The 26,641-nt window shown below is 34.4% G+C and overlaps 1 protein-coding gene across 2 annotated transcripts in view; it reads left to right on the plus strand.

The window, feature by feature from the left end:
• The window catches only part of LOC130894711 (BAI1-associated protein 3), a 66,726-nt gene that overhangs the window by 27,120 nt on the left and 12,965 nt on the right, over positions 1–26,641 (plus strand). For both annotated transcript variants that reach the window (XM_057801661.1, XM_057801662.1), the window contains 6 exons: positions 6,873–7,074; positions 15,072–15,348; positions 17,189–17,374; positions 17,924–18,036; positions 21,840–22,048; positions 26,302–26,578. In XM_057801661.1, coding sequence (XP_057657644.1) covers positions 6,873–7,074; positions 15,072–15,348; positions 17,189–17,374; positions 17,924–18,036; positions 21,840–22,048; positions 26,302–26,578 — 1,264 coding nt within the window. The remainder of the gene's footprint in view (positions 1–6,872; positions 7,075–15,071; positions 15,349–17,188; positions 17,375–17,923; positions 18,037–21,839; positions 22,049–26,301; positions 26,579–26,641) is intronic.

The raw sequence follows: 26,641 nt of genomic DNA on the forward strand, positions 1-26,641 counted from the left end.
AAACACAAACGAAACATTGACAAATATGTAGCCACTTGTCTGCGGCATGATCTACCCCCACTCCCTCCTTTTCTCTTATTGGAATCCCCCTTCTCCTTGTGGTAGATATACAACAGAGTGAACGACACACGTTTAACAGATCATTGACGTATATGTGAACTGTGTCAGCTCTGTGAGATCAAATTGTCGATGTCTCCCTCACAGTTTATACAACAGTCTCAGGATAGCTCAAAAGCATGCCAATATAATGTCTTATATTGTTTGTTTCGAAACATGTTACGATGGTAGAAGTTGTCTACGACTCCAACTGCATAAGACCAGAGAAAAAAACTTGTTCCTTTGGCCAGCAACCTCAGAAAAGTACAATTTTTAAAAATTTTGACAGCTGTCGCTTTCCGGATCGAGAACGCCCTCACAATCGGCATTCTTGGTTCTTTAATATCAACTACCGGATCTACTAGGATGGTCCCAGAAGTATCTGGCCTAGAGATGGCGGTAGTTGCTCGAATATTACCACTGTATAAGAAAATAAATCGTATGTTTCAAGTTTGAAGACTCCGCGTTGTTTGGTATTTGTTTAGCAGCTATCAATAGTGAATTCGTAGACATGGAACGAAATTAATCATCGTTAGCTCAACCAGTATACAATCTGAACTAGATTTAACTCTGGCTGAGACTACTCCTTCGTTATCAACAATAAAATATTGGGTAACAGAGTATAAACGAGGCCGTACGACAGGCAATGACCAGCATCGCTGTGGTAGACCAAATGAGGTGACGACTCCAGAATTGTTGAATAAAATCCACAAAACGGTACTGGATGATCTTCGACTGAAAGTGTGCGAGGTACTAGACATAGTAGACATTTCAAAAAGTGCCGTACATCGCATACCAACTGAAAATTTGGACATGAGAAAGATGTGGATAAGATGGGTGCCGCGTTTGCTTACAAAGATGGTTCCATCGAGTGTTTATATTTTTTCACAACCATGGGTCAAACGTGGGTACATCATTTCACACCCGAAACAACAGAACAATCAATACTATGGACTGAACAGGGAGAACCGGCTCTAAATTTGGCAAAGTCCGTTCCATCTGCAAGCAAGGTCATGGCGACGGATTTTTAGGATGCTTCTTCGTTATCAAAAATATTGAGTAACAAAGTTTCAACGAGACCGTACGACCTGCGAGGACCAGCAACGCAGTGGTCGACCAAATGAGGTGACGATTCCAGAAATGCTGGAGAAAATCGACAAAGTGGCGAGCTTGCAGACATAGCAGGCACTTCAAAAAGTGCGGTACTTCACACTTGAAGGCTCTAAAGTTGGTAAAGATCGTTCCATCTGCAAGCAAGGTCATGGCGTCGAATTTTTAGGATGTGCGTGAGATAATTTTCATTAACTATCTTTAAAAAGTAAAATCAAACAAAAACGGACGCATTTGGTAAAGAAGAAAGTGTTGTTCCATCTAGACATTGCACCAGCTCACCCATTCGTTATAGCAACGGTCAAAATTAATGAATTAAGGATTCAATTGCTATCTCATACATCCTATTCGCCAGTTTTAGCCCCCTCGGAGTATTTTCTGTTCCAAGATTCAAAAAAATGTCGGCAATCAATGGCTATTTTATGGAGGACGTTTCTTATTATAAAAAGGGTCTCGAACTTTGCTGGGAGAAGTTTATAGAGCCAAAAAGGGTACTTGAAAAATGTATATAGTTTTTTCCAACATTTGTATTGGCCTCATAAAGACACCAACTGATAATAATCAGTTGTCAAAAGAAATTGCCTGGAAAAGCAAGAAATTCTGAACGAACCATGTAATTTTTTCCATCTTGGAGTGGATTTTTAGCTAAAATTCTTGTGCCAAATAAACCTTACATCACTACTGTAGTGATAATTAGATTTTCTTCCTTCGTATTTGTTTTCTAATTACTTTTCCTACATGCATTATTAATGTAAGGTATACTAATAATCCGGAATGTTCTTTTGGAGCGCTCTAGCGACTAAACGGTTAGTATACAGAATGGGTTTGTCCAAAAACCGAATATATTAGACAAAAACTAGACAAATCGTCAGAATTTGGCCGGAAAATACTCAAAAAACAAAGTTTCACGCCAAATTTTTGGCCGTAAACTTCAACTTCATGTTCGGTGACCCAAAAATAATGAATTGTGCCAAGACCTAGACCATAATATTGTTGATATTTTTTAACCTCTCTTCCTCGGACTATTAACGACGATTGTTAAACTTTATAATACAAAACTTTATACGACTAAAATCTCTCAATTGCGCTCGGTTTTAAACCAAATGCTAAAAACGTAAATACGGTATATTCAATTCGATTTAAAGTATAATCATCATATTCAAAGATGAAGAGGTTGTTGTCGAGGAAATCCTATACTTGACCGAGCTTAGTGATCTCGTAGCAATCTTCTTTGTTCTGCGGAAGCTTTCTAAAATCTCTCCCGTACATCGAACAAAGCGTAATAGGGAACAGAAAGAGTCTCTTCAATTTAAGATCGATATTGAGAATACTACATCACAGATTATCTACCAGACGGTGGTAAACTCGTCAAGATTATCTACTACACTAATCCGACGTGTTAATTGATCGCCGGAATTTGAAAGCTCATTCAATTCCCGTAGGTGAATAGGATGTAGAGTGTTTATATCGGAACCAAATGGCCTCTCACTTCGAGTGGTTTATACAACATTTATATAAAAGTATTTCCACACTTTTACATTCTTTTGAAGGAAGACAATAGCGGTCAAAAGTTTTGTCTACCTCTACGAATACCAAACTTTTAACAATCTTTTATCTTACACAAATTAAACACGGACTGTGGACTATAATGTAACAAAATCTGCATCCACCAGGAGCTTTGGCGATGGAAAACGTCCAGAGTGGCCACGGTATTGATCAGAGAACGTGATCGACGATTCACGCGTTCAGATACTGCCTTTGAGTTTGCGGCAACGATCCCAAGCGTTCTTCGAAGTTGTACAAAGAGTATTTGAAAGAATTAGGAATAAAGAATGTCTTCTTCTTCTTCCTCTTTCAACAGGACCAGGTCCTGTTCAATCCTGTACGTTTGGCCCTCTTCTTGGAGCTTCCTGAAAAGCTGAACTCCAGCTCTTGTACCACCTCTTTGGTGGTCTGCCTACAGGTCTGCGTGTGTTCGGTCTCTGAGTTTGGTTTGCCCATTTATCTTCTAGCTTCCATCCAGAATCTTTTTCGTAAAGAATGTATTGGAAGTAATGATTCGGACATCACAGTCGCCAGACCTCATCCCGATTAGTTGTTGTAATTTGTAAATTGTAGAAAGCATCGAAATAACAAAAATAGAAGGGAGTTACATCGATTAATCAAATATTCAAATTAAGTGACATGGGCAAAAACTTTTGAACGGTACAGAGGTCGCCACAAGTCTCGAAAAATCGGTAGGTATCAATGCGGAAAGTCTTCTGGGGCCATATTTTATTCAGGATCGCGTGACGGGCCGAAATTATCTGGAAATGCTCGAAGATTCGAAGGGCAAATTACATTGTTATTTATATTGTCGTCGATGTGACCTGCGGTGAAAGCGGTTGATTTCCACACTCTCATTCTATTCATACCTGTAATGTATAACGCACTTGTGAAAGGAAACTACAAAAAAAAGGACATGAGAAGCATAAAAATCGTGGTGGCGTCAATATTTACAAACTGCGAGTGTATTATTTTGATTTACTTTAAGGATTTAAATACAACGATGATACGAAATTTAACAATACTTATTAAAGGTAGACATTTCTCCGAACAAACTCCCTGACGTAGAAAATTCCAAGTAATCTTCTTAGTATCCAAATAGCATACAATTCTCGATATACCTGACTTTGGGAAAAACCAAAAACCTTCTACCCGCTCCGATAGGCTATAAATACAAGACAAGTTCATAGAAAACAATAAACTTTTCAATACCCACTTCAAAGAAATTCGCTACCAATGAATTCATGTAGAGTACAAAACAGATCTTGAAACTTTTGCAAATTCCTAAGACAAAGCACGGTGAATCTGCTGTTTTCTTTAACCATTCTGTCAATACGTCATCTGAAACGACTTGTGTCCTTGGCCACCTTCGTCATCTTTAAACTTTCGACACCATTAACTCATGAAGGTTTCCTCAAACGCATCTCATTGGTTAGGTTGAGCTTCAGCCTGTAGAAAACCAATCAAACTTCGTAATTCGCACTTGACGGGAGCATCAATAATGGCGGACATGTTTACGTGGCTGTAGCACAACGCCGACTGACGCCTGAATGTCAACAATGGCGGAGTGTGTAGTCGCAGTCGCTTTCTGTCCGCGTAGCGTCTGCACGGAACGATCGGAAGTTGAAAGAAACAAACTACCCTCGTATATACATTTCTGATTGGGGTTAATATCGGAAAAGAAGAAAATTAAGACACCAAAATGTTATTAGTATACTGATTTATGGCCTTTAAGATATAACAAAATTCATTTAATAAAAAAAATCTACCTTCCAATTTAATAAAGTATCCTGTGAACTTTCACTTTATTGATCATAAACAAGGTTTTTTTATAAACCATTTTAATGGAAGTAATAATAATAAATGCCTAGCTGTAGGTATAATAAATTAAAATCTATGGAAATGTTTTTGACGAGAACTTTTTTATCTTTTGAATACACAAACTAAGCATAAGAAGATTTTTCCTTTCAAATACATATAAATATAATACTCAAGATGTAATATAAGTAAGCCCTTAGGGATTCATATAACGAAATAAACGTGTATAGAGATGGGATTTCCACTTAAACCCATACTTGTTATAAAATAACTGTTATTTACTATAAGCTTTTTTAAAAATTATAACAGATAACGAATTTATAATATGCTGCATATATTTTTACTTGAAAAACTGTGAAAAGTATTAAATAATTTCGATACAGAGAAAGAAAAAGCAGCGTTGGTTTATTCTGGCACATTAGCACAACGTTAAGACTATCTCACGAATGGTAAGTCGTAGGAAAAAAAGTGACTGGACCATTTTTGTAGATAATTTTATGATCTACAACTTTTGTTTGACCCAATTTCACGATAACACTCACGGTTTTCGAGAAAAACGGAAAAAACTTTGATCTTGTACATTTGACCTTGAATAAAATTTTTTGTAGAATTAGGATCGAAGGGGACTTTTGACATTTCATTAGCCAGGAGTGTTAGAGATAATCAGTTACATCAATCGAAGAATCATTCTCCACCACGACAATGCGAGCTCTCACACATTAGTTCCAACAAAAACGTTTTTGAACAGTCAAAATATCGAATTGATGGGTCATCCGCCGTACAGTCCTTGTTTGGCACCCAATGATTTCTCCTTAATACCGCAGATCAAAAATACATTGCGAGGTTAACGTTCTTCTCCACATGCTATCGAATTACATGTTTTGGAGGCGGAGGAATGGAAAAAATAGATTTTAGGCTACGTTTTGAGCTGCTTCAATAATCAATCGTGGCCCGCGGGCCACACTGAACGAATTTTAAGTGGCCCGCGCAAGTGTGGTTTAAAAATAAGCACCAAATTCAAAAATCCCGCGGCGCACATTATGGATCCAGCAAAAGCTCTTAACAGACGTCAATTCGGGCTATTATTTGAAGAAGAAATCGGAGAATATGGAGAGTTACAAATGTCAATGGCTTTCAAGGGGCAGCATGTCGAAACATTTCTTCAAATTGCGAGAACAGGTGTCGCCATTTTTAGAGCAGAAAGGGGCTTTACCATTCGAAGTTGATTTACTGAAGAATACATTCTGGTTGAGCGAATGGTGGAAGCTAATGCCTTCCTCACAACGGGCGGGTGCAAATGCTGCGAGTTTGTGTGGGACTCTCACCCACTAAACCACCCTCCTCAATCCTCGGAAGTGTCGTACGCCGGCAGGACAACAAATTGTCATTGCATCAGCGTGCAACACTTAATCCACCAGTCCGTCAAGACGGCACGAGAAGAGAGGAAGTTACTGAGCCACTCCACCAACTTCAAGGTCTTACAGCTCCCAGGAGTGGAGCAATAACTGATCTGGAGTTACAGTTTGTACAGATTACAGACAAAGGTTATTTCAGATCTTAATTATGGTCGTTAACGATTGAATCCACCGTTTGGCCCGACTCTTCGAAAGGTTGAGCGGCGTTGCAGTAGGTGAACAACTCGCCATCATCGGACATTGAAAATTATGAGAAAGAAGAAGAAAAATATGGTGGTATTGAAAGGATACATCTAAATGGAGACAACTTCCGTCAGCTGCTCATCAGAACTCCCCTTTATCGGATCTAGAGTCTTGGAAGCTTCTCATCACAGACTCAATAATTGGAAGATCAGTTCTGAATCAGTTGATCTGATTCTGATCAGTTTTTATCCAAGAGACAAATAAAGTGCGTTAGATGTGTGGTACTTGCTCAATAAACCGTTGAAATATGGAAGGAAAATTAAGATTTTAACAGAAACAGAAACAGTAGTTCGTTTAGTTGAATCCTTGGTTGGAACCGATAGAAATCTAACGGGTACTAACTGGTACATAGCAATGGATTGGCGAGGTTCTCAGTCGCAAACTTATCTATCTTGGAAAGATAATAAGAAAGGACAAAAGATTTGATACTTCCGCATTTGGATTGACTTCTATTGCTGGATATATTATTTTAAAACATTGATGTCTCGCAGGACTTTCCGTTGGATAATGGTTGTTTTCCATGATGATAGCGAACGTTTCGGCAATCAACATCAGAGGAAAAGAAATATCTAGTTTAAATTTTGTTCTAAAAAACGAGTAGCAATCTCTGAATTTGATGTCGCTTTTTGATGTTTGTTGTTTCAGTGACATTGACGATATCAGCAGCGATTCTCTACATCTGGATATATGGGACCACGATGACGAAAGCTCCGTACTCGAGGCTGTTAGTAAATTGAACGAAGTTAGAGGAGTTAGGGGATTGGGGAGATTCTTTAAGCAAGTTTGTCAATCGGCTAGGCAGAGTTCGCAAGACGATTTCCTCGGATGTGTGACAATACCACTCCAAGTAAGTAATTTCGACACTTGAAATAGAAATAAAAGTTCTCAGAATTTATTAAGATTAACGAGAATGGTCCCAGTAGTATCTGGTACAACAAAGGAAACGTAACCTCTTTTTAGTTCCACGTCAATGACCTCAAAATAGCTGACGACATCACCTCTTCATTGTTGGGGAATCTTTGATCACCAAGTCTTGAGGAAACAACACTTTCTTCTTTACCAAATGCGTCCGTTTTTGTTTGATTTTACTTTTTAAAGATAGTTGATGAAAATTATCTCACGCACATCCTAAAAATTCGACGCCATGACCTTACCTGCAGATGAAACGATCTTTACCAACTTTAGAGCCGGTTCTCCCTGTTCAGTGCATTATTTTGATTGTTTTGTTGTTTCAAGTGTGAAGTACCGCACTTTTTGAAGTGCCTGCTATGTCTGCAAGATCGCCACTTTGTGGATTTTCTCCAGCATTTCTGGAATCGTCACCTCATTTGGTCGATCACTACGTTGCTGGTCCTCGCAGGTCGTACGGTCTCGTTGAAACTTTGTTACTTGTTTGATAACGAAGAAGCTTTTATATAGGTTGGTCTGGGGAATTTCAAATACCGGTATTGCATTTTTTTCATGTTTACAAATTCACTGGAAACTTTCGCTAAAGCAACTACCGCCATCTATAGGTTAGGTCAATTATTTGAAAAATTTATTTTTTTTATTCGTTTCAAATAGTGGCGGATTTAGAATTTTTGACGTGTTTAGTTACCCACCTGGTACAGATGATAGAAAATTGAGTTATATACATTTTTTCCCGTTTTCCATTAAGTATTTCCGCTTATGAATAAATAGAAAAAAAATGTAATACCAGTGAAAAATAACAATTCTAAGGCCGGGTTTCTTCGCTTCCTAATAAAGTCCCTACCAACTACGAGGCATATTTTTTACCTAAGTACCGTTTTGCGATTCCGCCGCCGCCGCAATTCCAAGGTCGACGTTCCGCACATGCGCGCTGGTTACCTACATCTCCCGTCTACGCACTGACGCCATTACAGTCTGATTCTTCATTGTGTACGTTGTTTACTGAGTATTTAAGATGCCTCCGACAATCGTGAGTCCCGCCGAATGTGAAGTACGATTTCTTAGTGCTAAAAGGCGTAAAACCGATCGATATTAATCGCGAGATCTGTCAAGTTTACGGACAAAACATTATGAGTGATGGAATGGTAAGGAAATGGATGAGAGCATTTAAAGATGGCCGCACAAATGTGCATGATGAAGAACGGAGTGGGCGTCCTTCGGTCGTTAATGAGATTTGGTGCACAAAGTGGACGAAAAGGTGAGAGAAAACAGACGCTTTACAATTTCAGCATTGCCCGACTATTTTCCTCAATATTCTCGTAGTGTTTTGTATCGCATTGTGACCGAGAACTTGAAATACCGGAAATTGTGTTCACGTTGGATTCCAACGTTTAGGCAGTGCATTGACTTTCCTTGAGCGGTACCACAATGAAGGTGAAGATTTTTTAGACCAAATTGTTACTGGTGACGAAACATGGGCGGCCTACGTCACACCAGAATCGAAACAACAATCCATGGAATGGCGGCATTCATCATCACCCAAAAAAGTGAAGTTTTAGCGAACAATTTCTGCCCGGAAAATCATGCGCACAGTTTTTTGGGACAGAAAAGGAGGATTGCTAGTGGAATTGTGAGACATTGAACAATCTGCGTCGTGCAATCCAGAACAAAAGACGTGGCAAGTTGATTAAGGGTATCGTTTTGAAATCTTTTCAATGGGAAACTCTAGATCATCCTCCCTACAGCCCTGATATGGCGCCCGGCGACTACCACTTGTTCCTGCACTTGAAGAAACACCTGGGCGGTCGGCGCGTCTTCAAGACGATAACGAAGTCAAAACAGTTGTGGTTAACAAGTCAGGCTGCAGAATTTTATGAAGAGCGTATTCAAAAACTGTTGCCACGTTGTGACAAGTGCCTCAATATTCACGGAAATTGCGTAGAAAAGTAGATTAAGGTACAGGCTTTCGTGGAAAAATAAAATTATCGCGATATCTAACCAAAAATTCGGTGTTTTCACCTTCTAATAAAGTAAACCTCCGAGTAAATCGAGTTATTTGCCAAATAAGTTACAAGTGTCAATTCAAGAGTTCAAGAATTCAAGAGACTTCGTGATCTAATGCTTGAAGCACCTCGAATTGAATGTTGTCTAGGTTTTTTCGTTGTTGCTTCCTTCATCTTCCGTAAATCTCCTCGTATTGACTCCAAGGGCTCCTAACTTTCTACCATTCTCTGCCTTATCAGTTTCTGGTTTCCAGTTTCCGTGTCCAAATTATTTGGGGTCTTTTGATTTGTCTTTTTGGACAGTTGATTTTATTTGTTACTATTTTATACGGTACGTTAAGTTTCAGTCTGGGTTCTCTTGGGTTTCCTTTCTTTTCAAGATTTACAAGATTTGTTTGATGAGGAATTGATTGAAATACAGAAAATTTCAGTACAAGCTTATTGATCATTACAATTTACAAATACATGTGCAAAGGAAACCATCAATGGAAAAACATTTTTGACTATTTGTTGAAATATTCGACTATTAAAAGTTGCTACTAAAATTATGTGGCTAATAATTATTTGGCTTTTTAATTATAACGTGAAGAAACTAACTCTAAGTATCTATAATCATGTAACGTAAAATTATTCTCGCCCTATATATACACGATATTAAAAAGAGATGTAAAAAAGTGGAAAATCAATTATATTTTAATTAAATTTATAATGAATCTTGCTAAAAAAAATCCAATTTGAATAAAGTGTACTCTAATCAATATTCATATTTCAAATTTTAATTTCCACTTTCCTTTTTCCCTTTTTTTATCTGAAAGTTTGCTGCTATTAACTTTACAAAAGTAACAGCCACGATTTCCTACCCTATATTCGAAGTTTGGAACGGTTTATCTCGAACAAATCACAGAAATTCGGTCTCTAGGGTTTTCATTTTAACTTACAATTTCGATTTTGTGAAGTTATCACTCTGATAATTGAATAAGAACCAATGAAAAACGTTTATTAACCTTTTCCTCGATAATTATACATAATAACATTCTCGATCGCTTAACTTGGTATTGATTTACCTCAAAAAGTGTTCCAAGAACTGTTATTTTTGGGCTTAAATAACTCACATAATCTACTACAAGTGTTGTTTCATCTAGACATTACACCAGCTGACACATCCGTTACTGCAATGGCCAAAATTGATCAATTAAAGTTTGAATTTCTACCTCATTCACTCTATTCGCCAGATTTAGTCCCCTCGGATTATTTTCTGGTTTGGTGGTCGAAGATTTTCTAAGAATAAAGAGATGACATCAGCAGTTTATGTCTATTTTGAGAAAAAGGAGAAAAATATTGTGTTTCCTCATATAAAACTTTTCCGACCTCGACCTGAAGATCTTAACATACAATATAAGTTGATTGTGTTAATTTGTTAGTTTGGAAACTTTTCAAACAACCCTTGTATACGATATAAAACAAAACACAACTATAGAAATTGATTGTCAAACTCATCATTCCTATATAAAAGACAAATCATTTGAATCAGTACTGTTTGAAGCATCGGCATCATTAAGAAATGATTGTAAATATTCTAGAGGCTTTATTGATATAGAAGGAGCCTTTAACAACGTAAAAACAGACTCGATAATACAGAACTACTAAAGGAACACCCCAAGGAAGAGTTCCTCATCATATTTGACATTCGTATAAATAAAAATAAAAGTTTAAATCTACATCCAGCATTTAATACGGACTTTGCATCTTCAGATTAATGACGATTTTGTTATTTGGGAAAAGATTCAAAGGAGATGTGGAAAATGTAGTCCGACAATAACTCCTACTACAATTACCAAGGTCACAAAGGGCGATTATTTAATAAACATTGGAATCAAATATTATTGATGAGACACCCTCTATATTTGTATCAAGACATTTTATTACTTATATTCTAAAATATTTTTTGCATGAGCGTATCAAAAATAAAACTTTTTCACATTTTTCGGCGAAATTAGATTGTAAAATTCTAAGAAGCGTCGCCCACGACACTTTGCCATAATATTTTCCACATTCTGCACCGTTCTTTTCATCATACGATTTGTAATATTTAAATTTCATCTTATTATGGTAATAACGTCGTTTTCTACATCTCTTATCGGCCTCATTCTCGAAAAATAGAGGGAGAACTATAAGAAAAATAAAGTACGTTTCGAAATCGAAGCAGAAAGTGCTATAAAAAATTCATTATCTACATTTGAAAGAGCAAATAACCTCCTATATTAGCACCAAACAAATTGATACACTTGGAGCTCGAAGAGATTTAGGATCTTAACGGCCCATAGCTCCTCATGCTCAAAAAAACGCTGTTCCATTTGAATAATACGTATCACAAACCCCACATCATAATTGCAGTACAAATTTTTAATTTCAACATCGAAAAATTGGCAACGAGAAAATGTTCCTGTTTTTACAGATGTACCGTAACCAAAAAGGTCATATTTTGGGCTCCGACTAAGCTCATCATGTTAATGTGTGTTGTCGGGGTTTGTTGTGTTTAATATGTACAAAAATTTTGTATGCTTTCAATTTCCAAATGGAGCGTCACTCAATTTTTTAACCTAAACTAAGAAAGGTATAGAAATAGGTTGAGGTATCTTTAGGAATAAAGCTGCTTGTTGAAAATGAAATACAATGATTTATATTTGAAATTATAAAAAAAATAAATTTAACAAAAAAAACTAATAGAAATTGATCTGACCTTTAACAATACATGAGACTCTTACTTGTCAGGAGAATACAAACAAGACCACATCCGTGGAATGCGGTCAGGAAAGGTCGTCTAAGTTTTAAACTCCAATAAATGTCCTATATCCAAAACTAGGTCCCTAATTAAATTAAAAAGAAAAATGTACAAAATACAATCTGTGAAAAATTTCGCCAATTTATAGAGTACTTAAAGAAATAATTTATAACCTAACTTTTTAACATTTCCTGAATGCAATATAAAAGGTAGTCTATAATTTGGAGCCTAATCTAGTTCATAAGACAGTAATTAGAACTATTTCTGCTTTTACAAAAAAAGGTTCTTACCTTCTTGGATGTCAATTAACAAATTAATATTCCTGAATTTTTGAAATCGGTGGAAGGCTCCTTTAGGCCGGCTTTTCAAAAATCTCTGGAGAAATTGATCTTAACGCTAGCACGGTCGCTGACCAAAAAGAACAAAGTAACTACCTCTCCAATCGTCAAATTCTCAGTCGGAAATATCACGACTTTCGCAAATATAGAATCAAATCCTTAATGAAAAATTCCACATCGGTTGATAGTCAAAAAGAAAATATGAGTGAAGTTAGCAGCAGACTTCTTGAGCAAAATCGTGTCATACGTCATGACGACAATCCAGCCAGGTGCAACAATAGCACAATTTCAAAAACACTGCAAAATTTACAAAATACTTCACGAATAACATAATTCTGCAACCAGTTATACCACGTCTGGCAAATTTCGAATACTGCTTGCGTCCTGTAGGCCAAGACTTAACCTCAAAAGAAAATAAACCAAACATTCAATTTGTTTATATAAAAATAGTTCAACAAAAGGACAAATAGCCTTCGTATTATGAAATCCAAATAATTTCCAATTAAAATTAGTTGTTCTAACAGGAAAGTATCGGTATTGCGAAAACAATGTTTTAGATCAAAAAGAAAATATTTTGTAAAATATTCATTGATGAACCCACGTATTTTTGCATAAAATTTACTGAAACGACGAGATCAAACGTTTCACTATGTATTTCAATGCTTTTAAACGATTAATTTCATACTGTGCTTTACAAAATAACGATCTCGAAATGAATACATACGTAGGATCTTTATTTTTGATCTATTCTCTTATGGATAGCTTCTATAACGGACCTTCATTATCGCCGGAGTCAATAAAAGACAAAATTCATGTTTCCGGATCTTTTTCCAACCATCACATTTCGAATATAAGGTGGATTCGGGTGGAAGTCCTTTTTTTGTCGAGACATTCCAGACGACGATCTATTTTTTATTTCCAGAATACGATATTTTAGGTTAGAAAATGAAATATCTAATAGACACGTCATTTATATCAATGTCGTACGAGTAATATTAGTTGTCATTTAGATAACGCCATCTAGCGGCAATAATAACATTATTTTTCTTCGAACACTTTAAATTACTACAAGTAACTTTATTTATAGAATAAATTTTGAATTTCCGATTGTCCGAACGGACCTAATGACGTTTCGAGACAGATATAATATTAAAGTTTAGTTTATTTTTACAAAACCGACTTGAACTGTTTTACTTCTATATAAATTTGTCATTACGGGATAAAATCGTAATGATCGTGACGGTGTTTACGTAGGACAGACATCTCGGTATTTAGAAAATAGATCTAAAGATCATCAATACGATAAAAAAATGAAACTGCATTAACGAAAATCGAAAATTTTTGAAACGGAAACAAGAAAAAGTAGAATTGGTTCATATGCCTAGTAACAAGAAAACTGTCAATAATAAAAAAAGATCGGTACAATTTAAGTGTAATTTATAGTTATATTTTTAAATAGACCGAAATTAGTGGAAACGTCAATTTTTACCTGTTTTTTTATTCTAATTATCTATAAAATGACGACGATTTATCAAGAAATAACCCCGTAGATTCTTACTTCGAGCTACTTTAGCGTGAGGTTTACGCGTCTATATTTGGTATTCGTCGATGAAAGCCAATTTTCGGCGACACACCATAACGTGATTTACTTTAAGTTATATTCGTTTGTTCTTATAGATTCTCCCTAGAAAACGATTCAACGAGATCGTTGTGAAACCCCTTTTTAGTCCTGAAAATAAAGACCTAAGGGATTTCGGTAATCCGCTGGTGATGTAAAAAATTATTCTGATACAAAACTTCGACGAAATCTCCTGTAACATCCGATCCGATATGGGATTGAACGAAATTATTCCTCGATTAAAAAACAGATCGAATGAATTATTTCCATGTCTGGTTGTAATAGCGTTTGCTTTCCAACAATGTCCAATGACCAAAGAATTGGTTAGGTTAGGTTATGTGATGTAAAACTTTTATTTGAAAGGCACTAGCGCAACCAATATAAAAGCTAAACTAGAGTCTACTCGGATTGGACGACCAAATGAGATGATAACATAGTAGACATTACATATTAACTCAAAATTTGGACATGAGAAAGCTGTGCGCAAGATGGGTCCGAGTTTACTCACTATAGAGTAAAAACAGCGTCGTTTCCATCGAGGGTTCGGCGAGTTTTTGCACCATTTCAAAACCATGGATGAAACACTTCACGCCCAAAACAAAAGAACAATTAAAACAAGGAACTGAATAAGCAAAACCGACTTCAAAGAATGCAAAGACCGTTCCATCTGCAGGCAAGGTCATGGCGTCATTGTTTGGGATTCGCGTTGAATAATTTTCATTGATTATCTTGTAACATTTGAGCGAAGAAATGAAGCAAAAACGGCCGCATTTGACCAAGAAGAAAATGTTGTTTCATCAAGACAATGCACCAGCTCAAACATCAGTTATTGCAATGGCCAAAATTAATGAATTAAAGTTCTAATTGCTACCTCGTATGACATATTCGCCAGATTTAACTCCCTCGAATTATTTTCTGTTCCTAAACTCAAAGATGAAGAGACAACCCAGTGTTGTCAGCTGTAGTTCCGTGCTTTCTCAAAATATACACCGTTGCCTCGTATGTAGTAATTTGATTTTGAAAAGACGATTCATTTATTGATTTATAAAGAGGTTGCAGCAAATTATTACTTCAGTATAATGTACCGAATTTTTTGCTACGAATTGATCTAATTATACTCCAAACGCAACATCAATGTCCTGTCTTGTTTATATAGACAAAAACAAAATTTCAATCGACGTTCTTGTGTTGTAGGACATTCCCTCAACGGGTTTGGAAGGTTGGTTCAAGTTAGAAGCCAGATCACAACGTAGTTCCGTCCAAGGTCGTATCAAATTAAAAATGTGGTTGTCGACCAGAGAAACGCGAGGTGTTTCTGACGATGACAATTGGACGGAATTAACGCAGCACGAAAATTTGTTCGCCACCTTCATAGATTACGAACTGAGGAATTGGGGGAGAGAAACTTGGACTTGGAATGGCGATTTACCGGGAATGGCCTTGACGATTTTACATCAACATGCCGTTCAAGGTGAGTAACGAATAATCAAAATCATCTGATGGCTATTTCAAAATGGCCGCTGTAGGGTAAACAAATACTTTTCCCGTAAGTTTTTGCATGATTTGTTAAGTTATTTTTTTGGATTTTAGACCTCGCTATTTCCAATTTCATTTCGAAATGGATTCTTAAGATTTGCTATTTGAAGAAGTACAAAATTATCTCCCGGAAACGTGGTTTTGTTGGTTTTTTTTCGACTATTCATTGTTGAGCTTATTGCAAGTAAACGGTAAATATAGTCCGAAAAGCAAGTACATTGAAAACTTGTGGAAAATGAGCGGTATTTTGACTAAAATTATTTTAATCGAATTAAAACTTTCAGTTTATCCCTGTACCTTTCAGATCCCACTGGGTTTGCAACTTTAAAATGTACTAACTCATGTTTGAAAGCAACAGTAGAAATGGAAAATTCCGAAAATTGCCTGAAAGCTTGCTGACTAAAAAAACTGCAAAAATATTCAGTTTCCGCAGTATTAATTTCATTGAAACAGATGTAAAGAGTATCTACGCATGCCTCTGGTCACCATAAAACAAAAAAACAATACAAAACAACTTTTACTACCGAAAAAACCTAAGAAAAGCCAACAAAAAACTGATTGTTTTCCCCACGGCCGCCATTTTGGCGTTGATCTGCCGTTCCCTTAGATTGCTTTATGAGTATTGTAAATACAATTGAAGGGTCGTATGTCTGTGAATGTGGAGAACGAGTGTAAATGCAATTGAAGGGTTGAATATCTAAAGGGTTGTATGTTTGTGAATGTGGAGAACGAGTGTTTTTGTTTTGTATAGATAGTGGATTAAACTATACGGCACAACATGGACTCTACATCTTCGAGGGGTCAAAGCATTAGGAAAACACGTAAAAAAATGTCGTTTACATGAAGATGATTAAAAATCATCAAAAAATATTAAGGTCGCGAAAAAGAACGTTTCATATTGGAACAGAAGATTGCTCACAGACTACACGAAAAAAACTGCAAAAATATTCAGTTTCTGCTGTATTAATTTCACTGAAACAGATGTAAAGAGTATTTATGCATGCCTTTTGTCACCATAACACAAAAAAACAATACAAAACAACTTTTACTACCGAAAAAAACCAAGAAAAGCTGACAAAAAACTGATTGTTTTCCCCACGGCCGCCATTTTGACGTTGATCAGCCGGTTCCTTAGGTTGCCTTATGAGTATATGGATTAAACTACACGGTACAACATGGACTCCACATCTTCGAGGGCTGAAAGCATTAGGAGAAAACGTCGTTTACATGAATATGATTACAGATTGTCAAAAAATGTTGAGGTCGCAAAAAAGAACGTTTCATATTTGAACAGAAGATTGCTCACAGACTGACGAAAAAAAAACTGCAAAAATATTCAGTTTCTGCTGTATTAATTTTACTGAAACATATGTAAAAAGTATTTATGCATGCCTTTTGTCACCATAACACAAAAAAACAATAAAAACAACTTTTACTACCGAAAAAACCAAGAAAAGCTGACAAAAAACTGATTGTTTTCCCCACGGCCGCCATTTTGACGTTGATCAGCCTTATGAGTATATAGATTAAACTACACGGTACAATATGGATAGAAAGTAGATCGTCTACGGCGTTGGTCTGTTTCCAAGCAACAAGATTTCAAAATTTGTTATAAAACTTTTTCGAACAGTTATCAATGTGCTTGGTTTTATACTACCGATGAGGAGGTAGCTTAGAACCAGGAGAAGGATACTTTTCATCCAGTTTCCCTGTTGCGGAATTTTTTTTATAATCACTTTTATATTTGCCACGGTTCGATATCTTTATGCTTCTAGGTGACTTGAGCGAATTGCAAACGTCCATGTCCAGATTTGTCGCAGCAGCTAGAGTGTATTTGAAGTATCCATTAGATCCTAGGTGGATGTTACAACTTTTGACCGATATAGAAACGTCTTGGATGAATTACACTTTAACTAGAGAAGAAGAAATGTGGTTAGCCGAAAAATTTACGGCGATGCAAGGTGAATTTATATATTTTAGTTTATTATTTTTAAAATATCCTAGATTTGATTATTCAACTATTGAGTTTGGTTGGTCGAGTAAATTTGCCCAATAGATTTTTGAATTAATCTCACTTTGTAAAACCATAATCGTCTCACAAACTTAATATAATATATTAGAAACGAAGATAATGTCAGTAAAATTAAATACAAAGATGAATTTGTACATTCAGACGTGGAAAAAACGCTTCTCAGCTCGTTTACTTGTTGTCGAACAAATTTCAAGCTCAAATATGAACAAAATTGCTTAAATTCACATAATTCATGTTATCATGTTACGTACTAGATCGAATAAAAGCTATTATTGCTTACTCTCGTTTTGAAAATATATTATTTTCGAGAATTTCGTTTCGAAGAGTGAAAATAAAATAAAAAAAACGTAACAGCTCAATTATTTAGTTTGTTATTTTTACTTCTGAGTATTGAGGCTCTAATGCAGCGCTTAATATATAAAATTGTTTGTCAATTCACATATTATTTAAAATATAACTTCATAATGCAATTTTGCAGAGCGTTGGCTTCAGCAATTGCGACATCACCGTCAATTATTTCCCGCTTTACATTCGCCATCTTTAACAAGACTGGAACATATTTTGAGATGCTTAGCTTATTTATCTAATATGGTAAGTAAAACTTCTATCATGAAAATATCATACAGCGTCCCTGCAATGTCTTGAACTTCAAATTTTTTTAGAGTTTCACAAATACAGTTCTTTAATCGCAGAGCCCGGATGGAACTAAATATTCTTTGCATTTAGCTAATTCTGTAAACATTTTTTCAACCCCTTTTTCAGTTTTTCGAATGCTTTTTTTCACTAGTTAAAAATATACAGGGTCTTAAAAATATCTTTCGTCTTTTTCAACGTTAAATATCATTAACCTCTAATGTAGCTCATAGCTCCTAAAATTTTGTAAACAGAGTTTCGTGCTTCAGCTTTATCTATTCTTGAAAGATTTCTTCAAAAATGGGTCAAAGTTTCAAATTTCTACTGCATTTGGTTTGATATATACAGGGTCTTAAAAGTGACTTTCTTTTTTTTTAATATTAAATATCATCAACGTCTAATTTAGTTCATAGCTCTTGAAATTTTGAAGATAGAGTTTTGTGCTTTAGCTCTATCTAATGTTGAAAGATTTCTCTATAAATGGACAAAAGTTCCAAATTTTTACTGCATTTGGTTTGACATATTCAAGACCTTAAAAGTGACTTTCATTTTTTTCAATATTAAATATCATCAACTTCTAATTTAGTTCATAGCTCTTGAAATTTTGAAGATAGAGTTTTATGATTTAGCCCTATCTATTCGTGAAAGATTGCTCTACAAATGGGTCAAAGTTTCAAATTTCTACTGCATTTGGTTTGACATATTCAAGACCTTAAAAGTGACTTTCATTTTTTTAAATATTAAATATTATCAACATCTAATTTAATTCGTGGCTCTTGAAATTTTGAAGATAGAGTTTTGTGATTTAGCCCTATCTATTCGTGAAAGATTGCTCTATAAATAGGTCAAAGTTTCAAATTTCTACTGCATTTGGTTTGACATATTCAAGACCTTAAAAGTGACTTTCATTTTTTTAAATATTAAATATTATCAACATCTAATTTAATTCGTAGCTCTTGAAATTTTGAAGATAGAGTTTTGTGATTTAGCCCTATCTATTCGTGAAAGATTGCTCTATAAATAGGTCAAAGTTTCAAATTTCTACTGCATTTGGTTTGACATATTCAAGACCTTAAAAGTGACTTTCATTTTTTCAATATTAAATATCATCAACTTCTAATTTAGTTTATAGCTCTTGAAATTTTGAAGATAGAGTTTTATGATTTAGCCCTATCTATTCGTGAAAGATTGCTCTACAAATGGGTCAAAGTTTCAAATTTCTACTGCATTTGGTTTGACATATTCAAGACCTTAAAAGTGACTTTCATTTTTTCAATATTAAATATCATCAACTTCTAATTTAGTTCATAGCTCTTGAAATTTTGAAGATAGAGTTTTATGATTTAGCCCTATCTATTCGTGAAAGATTGCTCTATAAATAGGTCAAAGTTTCAAATTTCTACTGCATTTGGTTTGACATATTCAAGACCTTAAAAGTGACTTTCATTTTTTCAATATTAAATATCATCAACTTCTAATTTAGTTCATAGCTCTTGAAATTTTGAAGATAGAGTTTTATGATTTAGCCCTATCTATTCGTGAAAGATTGCTCTACAAATGGGTCAAAGTTTCAAATTTCTACTGCATTTGGTTTGACATATTCAAGACCTTAAAAGTGACTTTCATTTTTTTAAATATTAAATATCATCAACTTCTAATTTAATTCGTAGCTCTTGAAATTTTGAAGATAGAGTTTTGTGATTTAGCCCTATCTATTCGTGAAAGATTGCTCTATAAATAGGTCAAAGTTTCAAATTTCTACTGCATTTGGTTTGACATATTCAAGACCTTAAAAGTGACTTTCATTTTTTCAATATTAAATATCATCAACTTCTAATTTAGTTTATAGCTCTTGAAATTTTGAAGATAGAGTTTTATGATTTAGCCCTATCTATTCGTGAAAGATTGCTCTACAAATGGGTCAAAGTTTCAAATTTCTACTGCATTTGGTTTGACATATTCAAGACCTTAAAAGTGACTTTCATTTTTTCAATATTAAATATCATCAACTTCTAATTTAGTTTATAGCTCTTGAAATTTTGAAGATAGAGTTTTATGATTTAGCCCTATCTATTCGTGAAAGATTGCTCTACAAATGGGTCAAAGTTTCAAATTTCTACTGCATTTGGTTTGACATATTCAAGACCTTAAAAGTGACTTTCATTTTTTCAATATTAAATATCATCAACTTCTAATTTAGTTCATAGCTCTTGAAATTTTGAAGATAGAGTTTTATGATTTAGCCCTATCTATTCGTGAAAGATTGCTCTATAAATAGGTCAAAGTTTCAAATTTCTACTGCATTTGGTTTGACATATTCAAGACCTTAAAAGTGACTTTCATTTTTTCAATATTAAATATCATCAACTTCTAATTTAATTCGTAGCTCTTGAAATTTTGAAGATAGAGTTTTGTGATTTAGCCCTATCTATTCGTGAAAGATTGCTCTATAAATAGGTCAAAGTTTCAAATTTCTACTGCATTTGGTTTGACATATTCAAGACCTTAAAAGTGACTTTCATTTTTTTAAATATTAAATATCATCAACTTCTAATTTAATTCGTAGCTCTTGAAATTTTGAAGATAGAGTTTTGTGATTTAGCCCTATCTATTCGTGAAAGATTGCTCTATAAATAGGTCAAAGTTTCAAATTTCTACTGCATTTGGTTTGACATATTCAAGACCTTAAAAGTGACTTTCATTTTTTTCAATATTAAATATCATCAACTTCTAATTTAGTTCATAGCTCTTGAAATTTTGAAGATAGAGTTTTATGATTTAGCCCTATCTATTCGTGAAAGATTGCTCTATAAATAGGTCAAAGTTTCAAATTTCTACTGCATTTGGTTTGACATATTCAAGACCTTAAAAGTGACTTTCATTTTTTCAATATTAAATATCATCAACTTCTAATTTAGTTCATAGCTCTTGAAATTTTGAAGATAGAGTTTTATGATTTAGCCCTATCTATTCGTGAAAGATTGCTCTATAAATAGGTCAAAGTTTCAAATTTCTACTGCATTTGGTTTGACATATTCAAGACCTTAAAAGTGACTTTCATTTTTTCAATATTAAATATCATCAACTTCTAATTTAGTTCATAGCTCTTGAAATTTTGAAGATAGAGTTTTATGATTTAGCCCTATCTATTCGTGAAAGATTGCTCTATAAATAGGTCAAAGTTTCAAATTTCTACTGCATTTGGTTTGACATATTCAAGACCTTAAAAGTGACTTTCATTTTTTCAATATTAAATATCATCAACTTCTAATTTAGTTCATAGCTCTTGAAATTTTGAAGATAGAGTTTTATGATTTAGCCCTATCTATTCGTGAAAGATTGCTCTATAAATAGGTCAAAGTTTCAAATTTCTACTGCATTTGGTTTGACATATTCAAGACCTTAAAAGTGACTTTCATTTTTTCAATATTAAATATCATCAACTTCTAATTTAGTTCATAGCTCTTGAAATTTTGAAGATAGAGTTTTATGATTTAGCCCTATCTATTCGTGAAAGATTGCTCTATAAATGGGTCAAAGTTTCAAATTTCTACTGCATTTGGTTTGACAAATTCAAGACCTCAAAAGTGACTGATATGATCCCGTCCGACTATGTTTAGTTCGCAAACCTAAAGACCGTTGGAAAGTGTATGGAAATAAATCGAAAAATAATCACATTTTTCTTTATTTCTGACCTTTCTTCCTATTAGGCTTAGAGCACACGTATCTGATAACCAATTAATTCGTTTTGATATTTCAAGAAAGCATTTTGGAAATGTTGCCCTTTCAATAAGGAGATCCGCGGTGAAATAGTGGCTTCCCTCAGAAAAGGAACTCCGGAATGGTTCAAATCACTTAAGAACGCCATAATGACCTCAGACGAATACGATCCATCATTCGTCGACTTCTGCTCCGAGCTGTACGTGCAACTGAAACAAGCTTTATCCCATTATCATCCCTTATTCGAAGGGTAAGTATGATAAAATATCGGATATTCTTCTGTACATTCATCATTTTTTCGTTACTTCACTTTAGACAAGTGTTAATTGTGATAAATTTTTCAAGAAATATATTTGAAAGCTGCAATTTCATCAATCCGAGTGTAAAATAAAACTCGCGGAAGTTTCTAATCCATTATATAACGATTTAAGAACATCTGCCGCCGTTTCCATCAAATCTATCAGGTGTGGGATTCGAATACAGAGCAGAACTATAGTTTAAGTTTCATTTTTTTCTATTAAAACACTTTTTGGAAACATTGCCTAATTTTTTTCACTACGAGCCGCTTCTGCATTACGATTTTCTTCAAATATCTTTCAAATTCTATCGTTCACTTATTTTGGTTCAGTAGTCACTTCTGTGCACATGTATGTTTGCACAATACTTTATCAACGACAGTAAAAAAGCGATGAAAAAATAAATAAAAAAATTAAGCGTGGCTAAGCTAACCTAAAATTTTGCAAATAACTTCCGCATGTTTTTCGGGGCCATTTTTGTTATAATTTTTCTTCCCAAAGTTGAAATATAATAATTTCGACACTTTTTGGAAACATTGCCTAATTTTGTTCACTACGAACCGCTTCTGCATTACGATTTTATTCAAATATCTTTCAAATTCTATCGTTCAGTTATTGTGGTTCAGTAGTCACTTCTGTGCACATGTATGTTTGCACAATACTTTATCAACGACAGTAAAAAAGCGATGAAAAAATAAATAAAAAAATTAAGCGTGGCTAAGCTAACCTAAAATTTTGGAAATAACTTCCGCGTGTTTTTCGGGGCCATTTTTGTTATATTTTTTCTTCCCGAAGTTGTAATTCAATAATTTCGACACTTTTTGGAAACATTGCCTAATTTTTTTCACTACGAACCGCTTCTGCATTAGGTAACGACAAACTGTATTATTACAGATATCCTAAATTCGATACATTTCGAAATCTAAGAAATATAATGACGCATAAATGAAGGAGACGAATAGAAAAAAATATTTTTCGGTCCATGATGATATTAAACAAAATTTATATTTCCTATCAAGTATTTTATTGGTGGTTTTCAACATTCTTCGTGCAGTTTTCTCGACTTTGAGATAAGTAGTTCAGAAAATACCGCCCCGGCGACTTTATGAATATCAAATTTATACTTTTCCAGGTCATGTTCAAACTTTAGCCGTAAATAAGTTACTGCTTATAATTTTGGCTTCTCCTAAAGCTTAAGACTTTTGGGTTTTAAACGACAACTGCTTTTTAATAACTTTAATATAAAGTATCGTCGCAGTTTTCTCCTGAGAAATTCTGATGTTTCTAAATCGTGGAAAATATAATTCTGGAAAATCTGTTCTTAAATCAATTTCAAACATTTTTAGAGCATTGCACTGCTTGGCCCTCGCAGGTCGTACGGTCTCGTTTAAACTTTGCTACCCAATATTTTACCGTTGATCACGAACGTAAGGTTGAGCATTGTTTTATTAACTTTGCTGGAAGCTATTGCAACGATATTTGTTTATTTCAAAATTTAGGCTAACGGTAAAATCTCTCGCGACAATTTTTAAATCGCTTATAGTCCGGTCAAATTAGACCAAAAAATAAAAATGAAGTAATATAAATTGTTATCAAGCTGAAAATCAGTAAAATTGTTTAAAATACAATTGAAAATGAAATTTGAATGTTCCCCATTATTTTCGGGTATGGAAAAAATTTTATTCAAGGTCAAAGGTCGAAAAAATGAGTTTTTCGCGATTATTAGCAAAACGGTGAGTTTTATCATGAAAATACTTTAGACAAAAATTGTAGATAATAAAATTATCTACAAAATACGTATCAATACTTTTTTCCCTATGAATCACCGTTTCTGAGATATAACGATTAAAAAAGATGTAGAACAACATCGTCGAACTTTAGCAACATCTTCGTCAATTGATAATTTATTTGATGAACTTATAACAGTTACAATCTGTCAATAGAAGTTTCTTACAAATACTCACAACAAATATGGATTTACTGCTGAAAATACATGGGTGAAACCATTAAATACAACGATGTTGTTCTACAACTTTTTGAATCGTTATATCTCAGAAACGGTGATTCATAGGGAAAAAAGTATTGATACGTATTTTGTAGATAATTTTATTATCTACAATTTTCGTCTAAGGTATTTTTATGATAAAACTCACAGTTTTGCTGAAAATTGCGAAAAACTCATTTTTTGACCTTTGACCTTGAATAAAAATTTTCCCATACTCGAGACGATATTTTGAGTATCGAATTTTAATATTTTTGTCGCTTAGAAACACGATATCAAGCAAGAATTATGTATAACTAGACTTTTATGTTTTTGTTAAAATTTGTCAGAATCACAATATTTCAAATATATGAATCAACGCCCTCTATAATTCACGTTGCTAATGAAACTGCTTAGAATTCATATATTTTGTATCGCTTTTCCAAACAACATCAAATACACCCTCTGCTGGTGGACATTTAATTCCGAAAACAACTTCCGCGTGTTTCTAGTGGCATTTTCAATACAATTTTTTTCCTCGGGCTGCAATCTCCGGCCTGCGCGACACTGATATGACCTCTGGACAACAAACAACGTGTTTAACGCCATTTCCACCACTGGATTATGCCAATTTTTTGTCAAGACATCATTTATTGTTTCGACAAAACGCGTTGTGACTTTTTGTGTTGACATTCCAAATCTACATCCCATTTCCCAAAAGAATGTCTTCTGATGATAAATCTGTCTGCACTTGAGTACATCTACATGGAAATTCACCTCGAACATCTACTGTATTTGTTCTTGGAGTTTGAGTAGCTTCTAGTAAAACCTAAATATAATATTAAATTGCATTCTGTCCAATAGGCTTGTTTCCACTAAGAATAAATCGGATGGCTTTGAATTTCTAATGATTAACCATGATAATTAGTTAATAAAATCGACAAAATGAGGCGTTTAATCACGTGACATTGAACGCCAATCAGAAAAGCGTGACGTCACACCTCGCGAAACACTAAGTTTGTAGCTGTCATTTTCGTATAGGTTATTTCAGCGATATAGGAGTTTTCAGCGATTATTCTTAAATTAATAATGTTCGTTTTTGGTTTAATCTTTAAAGACAGGTATAATTTGCCATGGAATCAGGATTTAACAAAGCAAACTGCAGTAATTTGTCCAAAATTGACGCAGTTATGCTTGACAAATTTTTTGCAATGAACACCTAGTTTTGTTCATCGAAAATCCGCGGTGTTATTATGTGAAAAACAAACAAAGTCTTATTTAATTAGCAGTTACTAGTCAGAGAATCGCATTTACCCACTGTGGAATGAAAATTCTTAAACGATTTTGAGGTTAGGGTATACAAAGTTTGAATAACTTCAACTTAATTAAGTCGTAACATTTTATATGTTATTTGTAGTATATTATGGTAGATTTTGTACATTTATAAATAGATACATCAAAATAATCTTCATAGAAACACTTTCTTCGTTTTTCTTTATTGTTTGGAACGTATATGAATAATTTGTCTGGCGTTTTTATCGTTGTACTTTCACATTGAGGCACTATACAGTATTTATAATACGAGGAATTCATTATTTATTAAGAAACACGATTGACTGTCATAAACAAACACAGCTGTTTCGCGAGGTGTGACGTCATTCAAGACGCCATGACAGTCTTGGCCTTTTTCGCGGTCAATTTCTAAAAACTCAAAATACTAACGTAAAAAACCGATTTTTCTTAAAATAATATATTTTTGGGGTGAAATAGATGCTAAATTATAGTTTTAAGCTAATTCTCAAATTTTGTTAACTAGCCTATTATAGTTGAGACTACGAAGAGAAGTTGAAAAGAAGTAGACCTCATCAAGCATGTTTCCTTCCGCAAAAACAGGATTGATTATTGTATGAAGTATCCTTACAGTTTATCTTTTAACGTTTTTATCATCTTCGAGAACAATCAGGGTTTAAAGTGTCCTTCAGATCGGATTTCCGTATCCATCTAACGTATATTTAAGAGAATACTTTTCTTAGGCTGCTCTGGAGCAGCCATATTTGTTTTCAAATGACAAATGATGTATTTCAAATACGTACGATTAATTCTTCTTCTGATCTCTGTTTTGATCTCCATTCCTCGGTAAGCTATACATCCAGGTATGTCAAATCTGTTTCCACAGTATGTTGACTGTTTAGTTGGTCTGCAACTGCATATAATATTTTGTTACAGTACCAACGGAATTCCATACTTTAGTGTAGTATTCAAGCAACTGGACAATCTCATTTCCGAGGAAATAATAGCTTTCCTAAATCAAAACGAACATCCAGACGCAGCTTATAACCGACTCATCTTCTCCGTATATTTGGAAGTGAAAGATTTAGCGACGTTTAATCAACATCTACCGATGGGTGGTGATCATAAATTACTTTTACCCCGTTGCCACGAATGGTTTCAACCGTCAGTCAGTTGTTGGTTGAACGTTTGTAAAGGGAAAGCTCTACAGAGGGTGAGTAATTTTTGAATGACGTTTCTACGAATATCAATCAACTCTTAGCTAATTTTAATCCTA

The sequence above is a fragment of the Diorhabda carinulata genome, chromosome 6 (genome assembly GCF_026250575.1).
Source record: "Diorhabda carinulata isolate Delta chromosome 6, icDioCari1.1, whole genome shotgun sequence".
Classification (NCBI taxonomy): Eukaryota; Metazoa; Arthropoda; class Insecta; order Coleoptera; family Chrysomelidae; genus Diorhabda; species Diorhabda carinulata.